Source organism: Benincasa hispida, chromosome 1, assembly GCF_027475165.1.
Source record: "Benincasa hispida cultivar pf3 chromosome 1, pf3_genome.v1.1, whole genome shotgun sequence".
NCBI lineage: Eukaryota > Viridiplantae > Streptophyta > Magnoliopsida > Cucurbitales > Cucurbitaceae > Benincasa > Benincasa hispida.
Window position 1 is genome coordinate 100002069 of NC_143478.1, and position 18981 is coordinate 100021049.

Below are 18981 nucleotides of genomic sequence, written 5' to 3' on the forward strand. Positions count from 1 at the left end.
AATAATTTTGTATTAAACTAAAAATATTAAACTTTTTAAATTATAAACATCAACTTTTTAAGGTTTATGAATATGAACTTTTTAAACATAACAATAAATTAAACTTTTGCAAACTATTTTAAACTATATTTTCAAAGTTAATACTAAAAAAATCAAATATCCTAAGAAATATATTTCAAAAAATCATAATAATTTTGTATTAAACTAAAAATATTAAAGCATAAACATCAACTTTTAAACATAACAATAAACTATACTTAAATACAAACAAAAACAAACAAAATATAAATAAAATTAACATGTTGGTATAACATAATATAAATAAGATTAACACTAATAACAACTACTAAGATTAATACTAATAGAGAAATAACTACTAACTATGTAAATATTATTGAATTCAATAACTACTAAAAAATTAATATGATAGATCTACTAAATATAAAAAAACTAGTAATAAATAAATAGTAAACTCATAAATTTAATAGTGGTTTTACTTTTTTTCCCCAAAGTGACAATGGTCTCTCTTTTCTCCGTTATCCAGCAACAAAAACTATGAAAAAAACAAAATATTATGAGAATATGGATCTACAACAAAAACTATGAAAAAAACAAAATATTATGAGAATATATGATTTTTTTTTGTTAACGTTACTTTTTTTGTTCTTTGTTTCCTAAATAGCAACAAAAACTATAAAAAAAATATAATAGTATGAGAATAGGAACAAAATTTATAGTTCTTTAAAAAAAATAAAATTTTGTATAGTAAAGGTACAAACCTCACAATTTAATGGACGAATGTGGGAGAAGAAGAAGATTTGCCAATGAAGAAATGAAGAAGGCAGAAGAAAATTTGTAAAAGTTTTAATTAGGTTCGAAGAAGGCATAATGAGAGAACGAAGGTTGAAGGCAGTGAGAATGAGAGAATGAAGGCAGTGAGAAAATGTGAGAAAATGAGAGGAGAGGAGGGGGGTTATAAGGTTAAAGGTCGAGTTTTGAAAACTTGACCCATGGGCGTTCGACGTTGGGAAAATTAAATGGATGGGATGGGACGAGATGCTGACATGCTGTTGAGATTCAGATTCATTTTAAAGAAGGTCGAGGGTTCAAATCACTCTGACGCGCACTACAGAGATTCAGATTCGTTTTAAAGCCATCGCAACATGCCGCTCATCGTCTACTTCCACTAGGCGATCGTGTAGTAAAGATCACCGATCATGTAGTAAAGCTCAGCGATCGTGTAGCACTTGGTAGACGATCGTATAGTAAAAGGTAGGCGATCATATAGGTTCTGAGAAAGCGATCGTCTAATAGTAATAGCTAAGCGATCGTGTAGAAGTTTGTGGGCGATCGTGTACAGAGGAAAGAGAGCTCTCGAGAGTGGGAGTTCGGAAGACGCTGTCGTGGAAAAGCCATCGCAGCGTGCCACTCATCGTCTACTTCCACTAGGCGATGATGTAGTAAATCTCAGTGATCGTGTAGTAAAGCTCAGCGATTGTGTAGCACTTGGTAGATGATCGTATAGTAAAAGGTAGGCGATCGTATAGGTTCTGAGAAGGTGATCGTATAATAGTAATAGTTAAGCGATCTTGTAGGATTTTGTGGGCGATCGCAGAAGATTCAGTAAGCGATCGTTTAGTCATCGTATAGGCGATCATGTAGTAAAGCTCAGCGATCGTGTAGCACTTGATAGACGATCGTATAGTAAAAGGTAGGCGATCATATAGGTTCTGAAAAGGCGACCGTGTAATAGTAATAGCTACGCGATCATGTAGGAGTTTGTGGGCGATCGGTAGTGAGGAAAGAGAGCTCTCGAGAGTGGAAGTTCGGAAGACACTATCCTGGAGAGGCCTCACAATGTGTCGCTCATCGTGTACTTCCACTAGGCAATCATGTAGCAATTGGTATACGATCATATAGTAAAAGGTAGACGATCGTATAGGTTTTGAGAAAGCGATCATCTAATTATAATAGCTAAGCGATCGTATAGAAGTTTGTGGACGATCGTATAGTGAGGAAAGAGAGCTCTCAAGAGTGGGAGTTCAGAAGACACTGTCGTGGAGAGGCCATAGCAGCGTGCCACTCATTGTGTATTTCAACTAGACGATCATGTAGTAAAGCTTAGCGATCGTGTAGCACTTAGTAGACGATCGTATAGTAAAAGGTAGACGATCGTATAGGTTTTGAAGCGATCGTTTAATTGTCATAGCTAAGCGATCATGTAAGAGTTTGTGGACGATCGTGTAGTGAGGAAAGAGAGCTCTCAAGAGTGGGAGTTCGGAAGACGCTATCGTGGAGAATCCATCGCAGCATGCCGCTTATCGTCTACTTCTACTAGGCGATCATGTAGTAAAGCTCAGCGATCGTGTAACATTTGGTAGACGATCGTATAGTAAAAGGTAGGCGATCGTATAGGTTCTCAGAAGGCGATCGTCTAATAGTAATAACTAAACGATCGTGTAGGAGTTTGTGGGCGATCGTGTAGTGAGGAAAAAGAGCTCTCGCGAGTGGGAGTTCGGCAGACGCTGTCGTGGAGAAGCCATTGCAGCATGCCGCTCATCGTCTACTTCCACTAGGCGATCGTGTAGCACTTGGTACACGATCATATAGTAAAAGGTATGCGATCGTATAGGTTCTGAGAAGGCGATCGTGTAATAGTAATAGTTAAGCGATCGTGTAGGAGTTTGTGGTCGATCGTAGAGGATTTAGTAAGCGATCGTTTAGTCATACTGAGCGATCGTGAAGAGATTGTAAACGATCGTTTAGCGTCTTGTAAGCGACCGATTAATCTTGTTTGATTCCTATCGTTTAATAAAGAAGTTGTTCATCCGTCACTTGTTCTTTCCGGAAGTTTGTACCTATTGTTACGTTAATAAAGAATTACTAAACGATCACATAGTAATTTACTAAACGATTGTGTGCGATCGTGTATAATTACTAAACAATTCTTTAATTTCCTTTAGGTCGAGAGTCAAACCCTCGACCTCTTCTTTAATTTTCGACAGGTTGAGGATTGATCCTCGACCTGTTCTTCAAATTTTGTTGTCTTTCTTTAATTTCCTTTAGGTCGAAGGTCAAACCCTCGACTTTTTCTTTAATTTTCGACAGGTTGAGAGTTCAACCCTCGGCGTCTTCTTCAATTTCCTTTAGGTCGAGGGTTCTTCTTTAATTTGAAGTTGTTCATCGTTCACTTGTTCTTTCCGGAAGTTTTCACCTATTGTTATGTTAATAAAGAATTACTAAACGATCACATAGTAATTTACTAAACGGTTGAACCCTCGACAAAATATTTTACACAAAATCCCCGTGCCATTACTTCAAAACAATCATAGATTTGTAAATAGTTTCAGAACCAATATATTTCCCTAAATTGTTTTCCTAATCATATTATTAAAAAAAAAAACTCCAACAAATTTCTATTTCTATTTTAAAAACTTTTTGGCCTTTCAAAACTAAAAGAAAAAAAAATTGTTTACTTTAACGGCTTTCTTACTTTTTCAAATTTTAGTTGGAGGTCCCACATAGTAAAAAATCTCTTTTGTTTTTAGTTTAAATGTTTACTCAAGGGATTCTTTGTTTTGTGGGAATCCAAGTTTTACAAAAATAAATATTTAGATTATTGTATTTATTTTGTGGTAACGTAAGATACCTAGATATATAGAGATTTCCAGCATCCTAAAATGCCTTAGTTTTGAATGCGTTCCTAAAACATGAGTTTTCTAGACTCCCATGTCATGGACATCTCATTTTTACTTTTTTAACCATTTTTTTTCCATATATAGACCACTCTTCTTTATTTTCATTTTATAATTAAAATAGATATTATCAACTATAGGTTTCACATTCTATGGTTATATTGTAGTTATTTATACAATTTTTTTAGAAAGATATTCAAATTCAAATTAATATTTATTTTATAAAAATCTTAAATGAATATATATTATTTTGTTGAGAAAATAATAAATAAAATAATAAATTAATTTAAAAAGAAATTCAAATTAATAAAAAAATTATATAGATCCAACTTGTATTAAAATAATTATAAATTAATGGATAGTCGTAAGGGCATTCTTGGAACATTATAAATTTAAGACATTTTCGAGTGGAAATCCTACAAAATTAACACGGTTGTCCAAAGATTCTCAGATATTTTTAAAAATATTCTTAGAAAATAAACATGATTATCTAAAGATGTTGAGTATCTACAATTCTAGATATCTATAATTTGGGGCATATAAATATTTCGGTTATCTACATTCCTAAAAAACAAACGGCCCCTAATTGTCTTCTATTTTACCTTAACGTAACTTACATAGCACAACTTTTCATATCCAACTTTAGTTTTCCGTTTAGCTTTTACGAAAAAGTTGTACTTCAGGGTCCCAATTTTAAAGGCAATTTGTTTTCTGTTCTTTTGCGGGCCCCTTTGAAATAGAAGATATGTTATCAATTTAATTGTTTTATTGTATTCATTCTAGGGTTGTATGGTTGTGTTGGAAGGAAAATTAGGGATGGGGCTACGCACGCAATCATGCGTTAGACATGGCTTAAGCTATACGTTTACGCCCATGCGTCAGAGGTCATGCTTTGGAATGAAAATGCGTTAATCTAGTATACAATGACCATGTGTTCCTATCACAAGTTTTCTTACGCTCGCACCATGTATAATGCGAATATAAGTTTCTCGGGTAATTCGAGGTCGAACACAAGGACTTGTCACTCAATAATGCTTGTGAAGCAATGCGTTTGAGGCGATGAAAAGAAAAATAAAAAGAAGTTTAATGGATTTACACACTACTCCTACTCCTATCTAAACAGATTGAGCAATAGAAGACTTACGATGAGAATAGGTAGATACACAACAACCGTTAACGCATAGTAATATTTATTATCTTAAATCGCTCGAGTAATCCCAGTTCGTCACACTAACGCATCACATACCTCTCGGTGGTCAGCTGCATGACTATATCTCTATAGTGCATGGTTGCATCGAGCATAAAATTGTGCCTATCTCTAGGAACAATGCATACTTTGCTTTAGTGTGTTCCATCTCTTACCTTCTCAGGCAGTGAGATGCGACTATTTAACTTATAGACAAGCAATGCAACAACCCATAGACAAGCATTACTACAGCCTTTCACCAAGCAAAAATGATTAACTCACTATACTCGCACAACGCACACCTCTCGGTGGGTTGCTACATGCGTCCTATCTCTAGGCTACACGATTAAGTATGCGATCGTCTTTGATAAATTAACGATGAAGGTAAATGATGATAAAGATAAAGATGATGAAGAAGATGGCATTGAAGGAATCAAGAGATGCATTGATTACAAAATGTCTTAATATCTTAAGCTAAAATGTAATACAATACAGAGGTTAGAAGAGAAATGAAGGAATCTGCGTCAAGGCTGCCGGTGGTGCCATGGATGAATGGTGGAGATGTCTCTCTTGAGCTCTATCTCCGGCGAAAGCTCCCGTCGTCACTCGGTCTGGTTTGTGGAGGTGAAGAATTCTCACTGAAAATCTTGCTCAAGCTCTCATTTGTGATCGCAAACCTCTGCCGATGTTTTGAAATGAAGGTCCAAGGGGCTATTTATAGAGTTTAAATGCCGACAGCTATCATGATTGCGTTATGTGTCACTGTTGCCTTTGTCGCGGTATGGGCAATGTCACATCGTCTTATCTTGTTGATACTCCCAAGGTATGCGTCCGAGCTTGATTCAGCTGAAGTATCAATGCATTCTACCCATCTTGTGATCGCCCTTCTATTATGGTTGTCACTCCGTGGCCGCAATCTCCAAGTGATCAAGTGATCACTGCATTCGCTTGATCACCGCAACTTCCATGTGATGGGCGCATTCAATCACCACAACTTCCATGCGATGGACGCATGCAATCCAACTTTCAGCTCATGCATTTGTCTTTGCGGTCGCTGGCTTCAGTGCATGCATTTGTCTGCGATTGCTTATTTCCAACGCATGCGTTTGATTCCTGCGATAGCTACAAAAATAGACACTTTGGCACGGAGTAACACATAATATTGGGGTCAGTGAGGATTTAGGTGCTAATCGACGCAAAACTCATTTTTTTTGCAAATTCTAAGTATTATCACCGCATTTTCTACTTATAAGCCCTCATAATTCTAAATAAAAGGTTTATAATAACTGACATTTCTGCCAGTTATCAAGTTGTCTCCAAATTTTGACAAATTCCAACTAAGATTTATGGTTCATTAGTCGTTTTTTCGAAGAATAACAATTCTTATTTGAAAGTGAGAGTGAGTGATTGTTTTTAATATTTTTTTAGAGGTTGGACTATGGGAAATCATGGTTAAGCAACCCTAAACCAAGATTACTCATAAGGATTTCTTCTGGAAAATTTTGTGAAATTTTTAAAGATTTTTTCCCATTTTCTTTCTATTTTTTCTAGATTACCCCTTTAGGGCTTAGTCATATGTTTTTGTTTTATTTTGTTTTCTCTAATGGTGTTTCTGATGTAGTATGCAAGATATTTTTTATCAGGTATACATCGTCTTTTTAGTAAAAGTTTATTCAAATTGTGTATTCTTCTTTTTCGAAAATATTTACGAGATTTTTTTAATAAATTTATTAGTAAAATTTTTTCTGTCTTTTTCATAAAGACCTGGTCGATTTCTTACAGAAACAAATACATGAAAACTTATGAATTTTTTTAATCAAATTTAGTCATATTCTGCCTTTTTTTCCCACGAGGTCTTGATCAATTTCTTACAGGAAAAAAGTACAGAAGAATTTACAAAAAATCCCCAAAACTTTTAAAGAAAAATTCTAAACTCTAAAAAGTTAAACCTCGTTTATTTAAAAGGAAACTTCTCATTTGAAGTCCTTGCGAGATTTTAAGGTAGATTTCAACAAACATTCATTCCGTTTGAAATGTACTTAAAAATCACACATTTTTTTCCCTATGGTCCTACCCGGAATCACACAACAAATTTCTCACCATATAATCAAAGCTAAGAGGCAGGTAGTGGGTTGAATGTAAAAAAACAACAAGAAACCCTAAATCTAAACAAATTACCTTTGTAGAAATCTAAAGTAGGTTGTGTAGAATCCTAATGGAAAGCAAGCAGATATTTAAGTATTTGAAGAAAAAGAACAATGGCACGATATTTCGATAACATCATCATACGGTCTCCCAATCGTGCCATTGTTCTTTTTCTTCAATTGTGTCATCACTTCAAGAGGGACCGTTGAAGTGATAAAGTGGGAGATTTCAAACGCCTAAAACAAAAGAAATCTAAGTATTTTTTTAAAATATTTTCCAAGGATATTTCGATAACATCACCATACGGTCTCTCAATCGTGCCATTGTTCTTTTTCTTCAATCATGCCATCACTTCAAGAGGGACCGTTGAAGTGATAAAGTGGGAGATTTCAAACGCCTAAAACAAAAGAAACCTAAGTATTTTTTTTTAATATTTTCCAAGAATATTTCGGTAACATCATCATACGGTCTTCAATAAAAGTTGAACAAGTAAGAAAGATATTTGAAAAACTAATTTTTGAAAAAGATGTTAGTTTTGAAAGACTAAAAGCTTTTTAGGTTAGAAAATAACAATTTCTCAAGAACCAACAACCAGAGTCCCAATCTCTCTCGAGAGTGAGGGCAACAACGATCGAAGGAAAATCCTCTTTTAAAGATCTTGAAGAAGAAACCAAAGATTACACTTAGATGCAAAACAATGACAGACACTAAAGTTGTAATTAAATTTTATATTTATCACACAAAACCAATAGTGATTTCATGTTTTAAAAAGGTTTAAAATAAAATAATCATAAGTTATGTTTCTAAAACTTTTAACTTTTGTTTCCAAATAAGTATTCAAAACTTCTAAAAATGAATTAAGAGTCCATGAACTTTCAATTTTATTTATAAAGATTATTGAGCTCTACAAAATGTCTAATAAAATCTTAAATTTCCAGTTTTGTAGCTAATAAATTTTTTAAAGTTTCAATTTTGTTTAATAATTTTTAATATATTTGACATTTTCTTTTTTAAAAATCATAAACCTATAGTAAATACAAATGAAAGTTTAAGGTTATACTGCATAAGATTACATAAGAAGTTTTAATTTTTGTCTTTATAATTTCAATAGTTTTTTAAAAAGTACAAATATATCAAAAGTTTATTAAATTCTACTGAAAGTTTAGTTTTTTAAAAATCATATGAAAGTTTATTTGTTCTTGTGAGGATGAGATCGTTTGGAATTTGGATAAGAAAGGAAAGTTTATTGTCAAAAGTGCATATCATTGGGAAATTCAATTATCTGAGTTCATGTCGACCTTCCAATCGTCCAAAGATAAGCTAACAAATTTCTATAAAATGATGTGGGACTCTAATGCTTTGCTAAAGATCAAGATCACTGGATGGAAAATTATTAACGATATCATTCCTACAACTTGTAATCTTTCTAAAAAAGAAAATTTCACTAACATTTATTGTTCATTTTGTAGGGCTTACAAGGAAACAACTTGCCACTTGTTTTGGGAATGTAAGGCTTCTAAGAAGATTTTGAATATTTTCTTCCCCTCTAATGTTTGTCTGTTTTCGATGGATAGGATTTTCTGGAATGCTTGTGACTACTGGAAGTGCCTAAAGGAGATTAATCCTAAAGAGTAGATGAAAAAAATCCTCAATTTGTTTTGGTGCATCTGGAACCACAGGAATGTTATTCGCTTCAACCATGTATCTTCTGAAGATAGAGACATTATCTCGGCTCTCAAAGCGTCTTTTGAAGCTTACTTGGGTAGGTTTCTCCCTCTATCTCCCTGTTTCTCTTCCCACTCTGATCCCAATCAAGGGAATGACAGTTGGAAAGCCCCTTAGGAGGGTTGTTGAAAGCTATGTTGATGCGACATGGTCGAATTATTTGCAATATGGTAGTTTAGGCTGGATTATCTTGGAACTCCTATTTTGGGTGGGTTCAAGCATATCAATCATAATTGGGGGATCAAGGTGCTTGAGGCAAAAGCAGTGGTGGAAGACTTGATTGAGGTCTACAGGCATGGGAAGGGGTAAAATCCTTTATTGGTAGTCGAGTCAGATTATGTTAAGGTAGTTAAATTATTGAATTGTCTGGATTCTGATTTGTGGGAAGTTGATATTTTTGTGAGGGAGGTCCTTTGCCTTGCAAAGTCTGTTAATATCTATAATTTTTGTAAGATTTCTAGAACGGAGAACAAAACTACCCACAATCTTGCTTCTTTGGTCTCCTCATCTGGTTCCTCTTTAGTCGGGAAAGACACCTTTCCAGTATCTCTTCATCCCCTTATCGTTAAAGGGGTATGATTGGTTTGAGGTTGGTTTGTATTGTTTGTTTTAAAAAAAATTGGTATAGTAACTTTTAATATTCGTATTTTTGAATAACATGATCATTACTTTATTCCACTTAGTTATTTAATACATGTGAACTAATTAGTAATTGATACACTAGTTTGATTAGAATAACTTTTCATAATGAATTGAAAAAACCTCCAAAAAAGATAAATAAACTTGGGCCGAAAAAATAATCAATGATCAAGAAGAAAGAAAAACTTATTTCTATCTTCAAGATTTTAAACTATTCACAATCTAATCAACGGAACTATTGAAAGTTTGAAAACATGAATTATAATCACAATAATACAAAGAAAATATAAAGCTTGAGTAATATTTAAACTCAATTGAAAAATCTTCATTCTACTTATTCTTCAAATGAGAAAATTACATCCTCATTATAATAAATGAAAGGACATAACATTTCACCTATATAGTATAAATTCAACCCACAGTTCTTCAAGTTCATACACGAACCTTCAATAAATGTAAATATATGGAATAAATTGGTACATAATGTATTAAAAATAAGAATGAATCTAGGTTTTTCGAATTCAATATGTTTATTGGATGAAAATGTGTGTTTTGAAGCTTGAAAAGACGAAACTCTTCATCATGGGTAGAAAACTTAGCTTGGAAGTGTTAGAGTTAGAAAACACACAGTAGAAGTAAAACAGATCATTAAACCTTCTAATTCATTAATTTTGGCTTTAAATTAAACATGCTCATAAACTAATAAGAGAGTTTCATGACATACCTTTGAAAAACCTCTTGAAACTCGAATTCTAGCTACAAGTCTCCTCCAAATCTGCTTGTGAACCACTTCAAGACCTTCCCTACTATCCTCTTAGTACCTTAGATTGAGTTGTGTAATTCAAAATAAGCTTGGATTAGGAAAATTTGGAGAAAAGGTTACTGTGTCACCATGGTAGAAGACCTTCTTCAACCTCAAGTTCTTTCAGCAAAAAACTATCAAATACATGCTCGATTCTCAGCCCAATCTTCTTCATTCATTGCATGACTATCATGCAAACTCCATTGCTGCATGTATTGCAGCTCATACTTGGAAGATTGACTCAAGTTTATGGTGTAATATGTGTAAGCTACATGAAATAGAAAGTGGAGAAATCTCACTTTTGGGATTTTCATTTTCTATCTCTTTTCAATTTTTTATTTTGCAATTGATTTCCAAAATCAAATTTTCAAAAATGAAATATTTATTAATTTTACAAAATTAATTCATTAATTAATTTTCTAATAAAATTAATAATAAATAATTAATTAAACAATTTAATTAATTCTAATTAATTAAACAATTTAATTAATTCTAATTAATTCAAAATCAAATATTAAATTAATTTAACACTAATTCCACCATCATCAATCTGATTCATGAATTTAATATTTAAATCATATTTAAATATTAATTGATTTTTCAATTTCGTTTAATTCCAAAATTAAACGCGTAATTATATCACATATTACTAATTCCCTTATTTCTAATTTGAACGTTTCAAATTAACTGATTACGCTACTCTAAGATTAATCCATTTGTGAGCTAGTAGGAGATGTCGTGGATCTACAGATCATGAGCTCCAACGATTAATTGGCTAAACTCTTTACATCAAATTAATCCCTATTTATTAATTACTAGGTCACTCTACTAAAGCCCAGAGTTGCACTCCCCTCATATATTATGTTTGTTCGATATAACCATGATTAGTAAGTTAACCATTTCACAGGTTGTTCGTAATAACGACTGGGTCAAATGACTGTTTTACCCCCAAGATTACCTCTTGTTCCTTAGGTCCCACTAATCCTCTAATGAATAATTGGTTTGCGATTCGATCATCAAACCGAGTCCCTCTCGGGCCAATGAGAGGTTGGAGCCTCTTGTTTAAGACTTGAAGTCAGCACTTGAGGGAACAACCTCTCTACTATCCTTGAAAGCGGGTAGGAGTGAATTTCATCTTACACCCTATGTCCTCAGCTATCTACCCGGTCTTACCCTTGAAATGGAGGTTTATTGAGTCGGCGTTGTCGAGACAACCCTCACCAAAGAAAATTTAAGGATAATCCCGAATAAACAGGAGTTCATAGTTAGCTCAGGATTATGGTCAAGTTACCTAGGTCATCGCTTTGAAATAGTCAGTCTTAAACAGTAAACAACGTTATAAAGTAAGAGTGACTTATTTCGTGGTCTGATCTTGTACAAACTCAGTGTACAGGATGCCCCCACTTCTCATGTCATGACATGTATCACTTCGTCTGTAGCACTTTACAACTCCTTGTAACAACTATAGAATGGGCCGCATCCGATAATATTACCGCACCCAACCTTATTTATGTCTCCACATAAAGTTCAAGGATTCATGTAAGAGTCAAGGATCTTTTTAGTTTATTGGATTTATTTCTACAATGAAATAAGCAAATCATATATTCAATAACAACTTATTGAATTTTCAGAATAAATTTTATTGTTTACAAACCACGAGTTTTAGAATATAAAACCTAACAAGAAGTATATTTAATGTTTCTTGTAGTTTTAAGTTTTACTTTTTACAGCTAGCATGCACTTTTATCGACTACTAAGATTTAGTTAAGAAAATCAACTTTTTCATCTATATCCAAACTATCGATACTTTTAGGTTTTCTCGGTGGAATCTGGGCAAGATGAGAACCAAGGTTCACACAGTTTTTGCAAATATTACTTAATTTTTTTAATTTTTTGAAATTTAAAAATTACACTATCGATTACATAAATTGTAGATCCATTTAGATAATTGGTAAAACAATTTAGAAATTTGTAGAAATATAAATTGGGCCTAAGATTTGCAAGATAATATAAGATTTACAAAAGATTAGAATTTGAAAAGAGGTAAGAGTTGGTATAAGATTTGAAGAGATGGTATAATATTTGAACAAATTAGGTGGATTTCGATAGGTGTTCATTCGGGGCAAAATAACCGAGATTCTATATATTTGGGCTTTCTTGGTGAAATCTTGGGTATATATTTCACAAATCTTGCAAAATTTGATCTTTTCCAAAATTTAAAAATGATTGTGCAACCATTTGAAATCAATTTGGAAAAAATAGTTGAAAATTCAAATATTTGTAAAAACAAAATTTGGGTGAAAGATTTGAAAAATTAGGTAAGAGATCTAATAAAATAAAAGAAAATTTGAAAAGATATAAAATTTGATATAAGATTTGGAAAAATTAGTAGAATCTCGAATTAATACAGGGCGAGATTTTATTGAAAATGCCTAAAATAGTCGATAACATGACAAAGTTAATTTTTTAAGTAACTCTTGGTGATCGAGCTCGAACAAGAAAAATTAGTTTAATGAGTATTCAAAGAGGTGCTAGTTGTGAAAAGTGAAACTTAAAAAAGGTTATTTCTGATCATTTCCATTCTAGTTCTTGCCATAATCTCTTATTTCCCTATCACTAATTTACCAATTTTAAATTGATCACGAATTTTAAAATACAAAATTTAAATTATTACATACGTCGACTAAATAGTTAAAAAGATATGAGGAATATAATTTAGTAAATGCATTATGTATTTAAAATAAAAGTAAGAACAACCCATAGAAAACAAGAAACTTGTATGTTACCAAATGACACAATTTGAAAAAGTTCAATGTCTAAAAAAGTTCAATGATTTTTGGTATTTATAAAATAACAAAAAAATTCAATGTCTTCTAAAAAGGATTAGGTGAGAGAGTCCAATTATAAAAGGATAGGATAGGAACGTTTTCCTCATTCCCCATTGGATTTATATATATATATATATATAATAATAATAATAATAATAATAAAGTAATAAACAAAAGGAATTGAGATTTGGAATGATAAATTGATAATATAATCTATCGAAAAAAAAAACGATTTGAAGTGGAATTCGGAGGATGACACCGACTTGGATGCGGATCCTTCTTGGCAACAAAATTTGCCCATAAGCTGACACTTCCCCTTTTTATTGTTCCGAATCGCTTCAGAGAGAGAGAGAGAGAGATTTTTGATCTCTCCCGATTTCTGATGCAATTTCTCACCGATTTCCATGGATTCTAAGCCTCCTCAGCCTGCAGGTTTGCCCGATTCATCCCTATCTCTCACCCCTTCTTTTTCTTTTAGGTCGGTTTGTGGTTATCGTCTTCTCTGCTTGGATTCTTGATTTCTTGCGGATTATGTTTTGGGTTTTGGAAATTGATGGGGTATTTATGCCTAATTGGGTTCACGAAATAGACTTCGGTGTTTTACTTGTGTACCCTTTTGTTCTTGGGTGATAAAACCCTAGTTTAGATTGTACTTTCGTTGATTCTCTTTGTTTGTTTTGGGTTTGTGTTTTCTTGTTAGTTAATTGCGTACCCTTTTGCTTTGGATTTGTATTTCAATGGATGAATGAATAGGTCCTGCTAGATTGTGTTCATATGGAGTAAGAGTATCGTTGACTCTGTAAAAAGATGATATTGGATAAACTATTGAAGGATTTCTAGTGTATATGTAGATGCTACATCCCCTCGGGTTTAATATTCAAGATTATGATCTGGATCAATCATGATTTACACCCTAAGAGAAGGGGGAAAATTATCTTGCCTCTAATTGCACAGCTGTTTCACCAGTTAGTTAATTTTGTTTCTGTTGGACAATCATGGAATGCTGTTTGCTTTAGAAGTCTTTTTTATTTTCACTTGCTGATTTGTGATGGATGTACTTTTTATTATTGCAGCTTCTAATCCTCCACCAAAACCTTGGGAACGAGTAGGGGGATCGTCGGGTTCAGCACCTTTTAGACCGCCATCAGCTGGCAATACAAGTGATGTAGTAGAGGCTTCTGGGACTGCAAAACCTGGAGAAATTGTATCTACTTCTGATAGGACTGCTGCTGTTAATAGGAACTCACTTGGCAGGCCTGTTCCAACAAGGCCTTGGGAGCAAAACTATGGGAATAATAATAGCTATGGAGGAGGTTATGATTTAAATGTTTTGGCCTCTTTGCTTATGATGTATGCTTTCCCATTTGATATTCTGCCTCGGATGCTGATGTTATTTCTTGTTTTTCTTAATGCAGCTTATGGTTCAACTATGAATAATTCTCTGTACGGTTCTGGGATGTATGGTTCTTCTTATGGTGGAGGAATGTATGGGGGTGGAATGTATGGGAACAACAGTATGTATAGAACAGGAGGTTATGGTGGGCTGTATGGATCTTCTGGTATGTATGGAAATAGTGGTATGTATGGAGGTGGAATGTATAATAGTGGCCTTGGAGGTCCAATGGGTGGCTATGGAATGGGCATGGGTGGTCCTTATGGTGGTCAAGATCCAAATGACCCTTATGGTCCTCCCTCATCTCCTCCGGGATTTTGGATGTCATTTCTGCGAGTGGTAAGCACTTTACTGATCTCTGCTATCATTGGTATTATTCTTTTATTTTTGGTTGGGGTGAATGGACAGGGCTGTAAAGTTTGCTTAGCTTAAGTTATCATTATCCATTGTTCTGACGTTCTGTACCTCAGTATGTTTTTGTCGAGTTGACTTAGTCTCCAATAATGCCATGGATGGGTTTTTGTACAAGGCAGTGATGTTTTTCCAAGTATTAATTTCTTATATTGTGGTTTATTCTCTTGGAAGTGTTTATTTTTCTCTGATTACTTGTTAGAAAAAAAAAATCACTGACTTTAAGATTCATGGTTGAGTTGAATGTATTTGAAGTTAAATAGCTACGTTTCCATGTTCTGTGATCCGCTGCGGACAGGGTTAAGAAAACAAATATGATGGTCCTTATCTGTATCTATCTATTTTGTAATTCTGATTGCAATTACCTGAGGTTCATGTTTCAACTCCTGAATCCTCGCCTTTTTATTTCTGTGCAGATGCACGGTGTTGTTAACTTCTTTGGTCGAATATCTATTCTTATTGACCAGAACACACAGGCGTTCCATATGTTCATGACTGCACTACTTCAGGTATGCTTGTGCCCTTTTGTCTTTCCAACACCCCTACATTAGAAATGTAGATTGTGCTGACTAACAACAAGAATGGATTTTTTTCCCCCTTGGAGAAAGAATGAATCCTATTTAAGATCTACCAACTTCAAACGTACAGACTACAAAAGCAACAGTAATGGTAGACGTTTCATTTTCTAAGTGGTGGTTTGAAAGTGAAAACGGGAATTAAATGTACATTAATGATAGATGTTTAATTTTCAAAGTGGACACGTGAAAGTTAAAATGGAATTCAAATGCAACTTTAATTTTTTTCTTTTAAAAAACTCAAATCTCAATAGCTGTTACAGTTCCTTGTGGTTGCTTCACATAAAAAAAACTTCTGAATTTTCCCTGGAGCATGAGATTGTTCTCCTCCCCCCCCCCCCCCACCCCACACACAAAAGGTTCCAGACTAAGTGATAAGGAATCTTTTTGTTTTGGACAACAAACATGACATTTCACTTGACCAGTGAAATATAGAAAAGAAAAATGGGTAGAAAGCCACACAGCAAAAGAAGCCTGCCAGAAAGCCCCTCCAATCAGTCCAAATGTCAGTCTAAGAAACACGGATACGACACGATCTTGTGATACGCTAATTTAAAAAAAATTTAGGACACGAAAATGTTGTGAATTCACACTTTTATTATTATTATTATTATTATTTTAGGATATATATAAATTTAACATAAAATACTTAATGTACTCACTAAAAAAAGCATAAAAGGTCAAATCATTAACAATTGTAGGAGATGAAGCATTTAGATTTTTTACGTAAGTTTTTCTATCTTTGGTTAAAAAAATTGACTTCCCTTTTGTTTTTTGTTTTTGTTTTGTTTTTTTTTTTAATCGTTGTTTAACATATAATTGATTTGGGCTTTAAATTTTTGTTCAACGTAAAAGGCTGGACCGTTCTCGCAAAAAAAAATCCAAGCATGTCCAAGAAGTGTCCCAAATGTGTCTCACGTGTTTTGAAAGTAGAAACAAGTAAATAAAAATAGGACACAAAAATTTAAGTGTTGGAGATGTTTCTGGAGCTGTGTTTGACACAGACACTCCCCCTGAACTTGAGTATCCGTGCTGAATAGATGCAATAATACTATAATTACAACATGATTTTACAAATCCTACGGCAAGAAGCTGGAAACTGTAACGAGAAGTACCGAAGAATTGTAATTGTAAATTTGTAACTAAATAGCTGCTACCTTGAGCTGTAGATGTATAAATTTTTTTCAAATAAATTGACATCTACACTATGTTCTGATGCATTATTCCCTGTGACAGCTTTTTGACCGCTCCGGTATGTTATATGGAGAGCTTGCTAGATTTGTCTTGAGGCTGCTTGGAATTAAAACCAAACCTAGGAAGGTTCAAGATGTAGGTCCTGATGGGCTTCCCCTTCCCGGAGCCCCCCATCCTCATCAAGGCCAGAACTTGATCGAGGGACCGAAGGCTGCTCCTGATGGTGCTTGGGACAATGTTTGGCCGAATGGTTCCCAGTAAATGAACAAATTTACTTAATATTTGAAGGTAACAAAGCTTCATTTCTTCCTTCCTGGTAAATATCTTCACAAAACTGCAATCTCTGCATCTCGTCTGTTCGATTTTTGCATTGCAGGTGTACTCAAAACAAAGAAGGATACTGGAAGATCTTGATAGGACAGAGAACTGAGATGTGATCCCAAGCTTGTATTTAGCAGGATTGACCTCAGCCTTGGCCGCGGTTTCGGTTGTGTTCTTCTTTCTGGAATCTGAGAAGACCATAAAAATATAAAATAGTGAATTAAGCTGTCTTTGACCTGAAATACAAGTTGGTTTTATTGGTTCTTTTGGTGGTTCAGTTTAGTATTATTATTTTTTTGTTGTGTATGATTGATGATGAATAATGAAAAGTGATCATATTCTAAATCTCTTCTTTCCCTGTTTTCCTATTTTATATATGGTTTTTTTTTTAATAATAAAAAAACTATAGTTCAAGCACAGTCGAGCTTTACTGCCAGTAAAATAACAAATAGAACTGCCATTCAATTACTTATTACTCGGTAGATTAATTGATCACATTGGAATGGCATTACATGACGTGAGAGACTGGAGTTTCAATAAGGTCCTGCTAAACCTTACATTAAACAATGAATAATCAGATAAGTAGCAGTAATTTGGACTTTTAAATTATATATTAACTATTTTTTATTCCGATTTGTTATTTTTACAAATGGAAAGTTTACTAATTTTCCAAATGAAAAGTTAAATTATACTATTTTTTTTTGTTACCCCTTAAACTATCCCTTGAAAGGGATGCCACTCTAAGATGTTAGAATAAGATTGTGTCAAAATAAAAATTTTAGTTGGTAACGATTTAGTCTGTGTACTTATAAATTTGTAGCAATATAATTTCTAAATTTTATTAAACAACAATTTAGTTCCTAGAATTTTGAGTTGGTTGAAATATCCGACTCTAAATAGAGATAGATTATAAGAATCCAATATAGACAAATTAAAGAGAAAAGATGGATGTAAAAGGATTGAGGTCGAAGAAGAAACTTTGTTCCCCTAAATATACTACACTTTTAAGTCAATAAAGTATAGGGTCGATTAAATAATTACAAATTTTAAAATTTCATTTGTATAAATAGCAAAAATAATTTTGAATTTGAAAAATGACAAAACGGTTTTTTAACTATTAATTTGTTATTATTGAAAGAAGAAACTGCCTTCTCAGTTTTTAAAAATCCGAGACCCATAACATTCAAGAATAGTAACAAATAATTACGTTATACTTAAAAATGGAGTATATCCACGATTGTGCATATCTAATATCTATTGTTTATTTATTTATTTTTTAGTTTATTGCCTGATCGAACCACACTGTTTTTGAAAGCATTGAAACAATGTTGGAGGTATGAAACCATAAAACAAAGGAACAAACACAAAAAAAAAAAAAAAAAAATACGAAAGATTTAAGGCTGCATGAATTACATGGTGAAAGCATCACGAAAGCAAAAGATCAATCATTCTAAACAGTGGGGACGAGGTAAGTTTCTATTCTTTTCATCGAGATCTCGTTTGATCATCATTTTATTTTTTATTTTTTATTTTTAGAAATTAAGTCTATTTCCTCTACATTTCTTATCATGATTTGTAAATACTATAGTTGAATTTTTAGCCAAATTCTAAAAACAAAAATAAATTTTTGAAAACTACTTGTTTTAGTTTTCAAATTTTGGCTTGATTTTTTTAACCATTGGCAAAAATTCCATGAAGTAATGTCGATAGACTTAATTTTTAAAACCAAAAAATAAAAAAACGAAATGATTACCCAATAAGACCTAAATAATCATGAAAATCATTAAGAAATTTATATTGATAAATAAGTTTTTATGAAACAATGACAAGTGGATCAATTCAAAAGAAGGAAAAGTACACTTGCTCTTAAAAATAGATCTTTCCTTAGGAAAATTCGATGAACAAGAACCAATATCTGCAAAGTCAAGCATCTCAATAAAGTCTTCAGAACGCTTGCAAGGAGAACCTAACTCATTGTTGTTAGAATCTGCATACACTATATTTGAAGAAACCAATATACTAGCTCCACTCCAACAGAATCAACAACACATAAATTATTATGGGATG

At 33.2% G+C, this 18981-nt stretch overlaps 1 protein-coding gene across 1 annotated transcript; it reads left to right on the top strand.

The window, feature by feature from the left end:
• The first annotated feature begins 13023 nt into the window (after window positions 1-13023).
• Window positions 13024-17258, top strand: PEX13 (peroxin 13). The gene is made up of 6 exons (XM_039021373.2): window positions 13024-13452; window positions 14094-14333; window positions 14436-14752; window positions 15241-15333; window positions 16636-16881; window positions 16970-17258. Exons 1-5 carry the CDS (start codon window positions 13425-13427, stop codon window positions 16852-16854), a joined length of 897 nt encoding a protein of 298 aa, XP_038877301.1. The 5' UTR covers window positions 13024-13424; the 3' UTR covers window positions 16855-16881; window positions 16970-17258.
• The last annotated feature ends 1723 nt before the right edge of the window (window positions 17259-18981 follow it).

What these genes read in the sequence shown, in the direction of transcription:
- PEX13 (XM_039021373.2), top strand. Translation starts at nt 13,425, where the DNA reads ATGGATTCTAAGCCTCCTCAGCCTGCAG. An exon ending in GGATGTCATTTCTGCGAGTG is followed by an intron (nt 14,753 to 15,240) that starts GTAAGCACTTTA and finishes ATTTCTGTGCAG; the next exon opens with ATGCACGGTGTTGTTAACTT. An exon ending in TCATGACTGCACTACTTCAG is followed by an intron (nt 15,334 to 16,635) that starts GTATGCTTGTGC and finishes TCCCTGTGACAG; the next exon opens with CTTTTTGACCGCTCCGGTAT.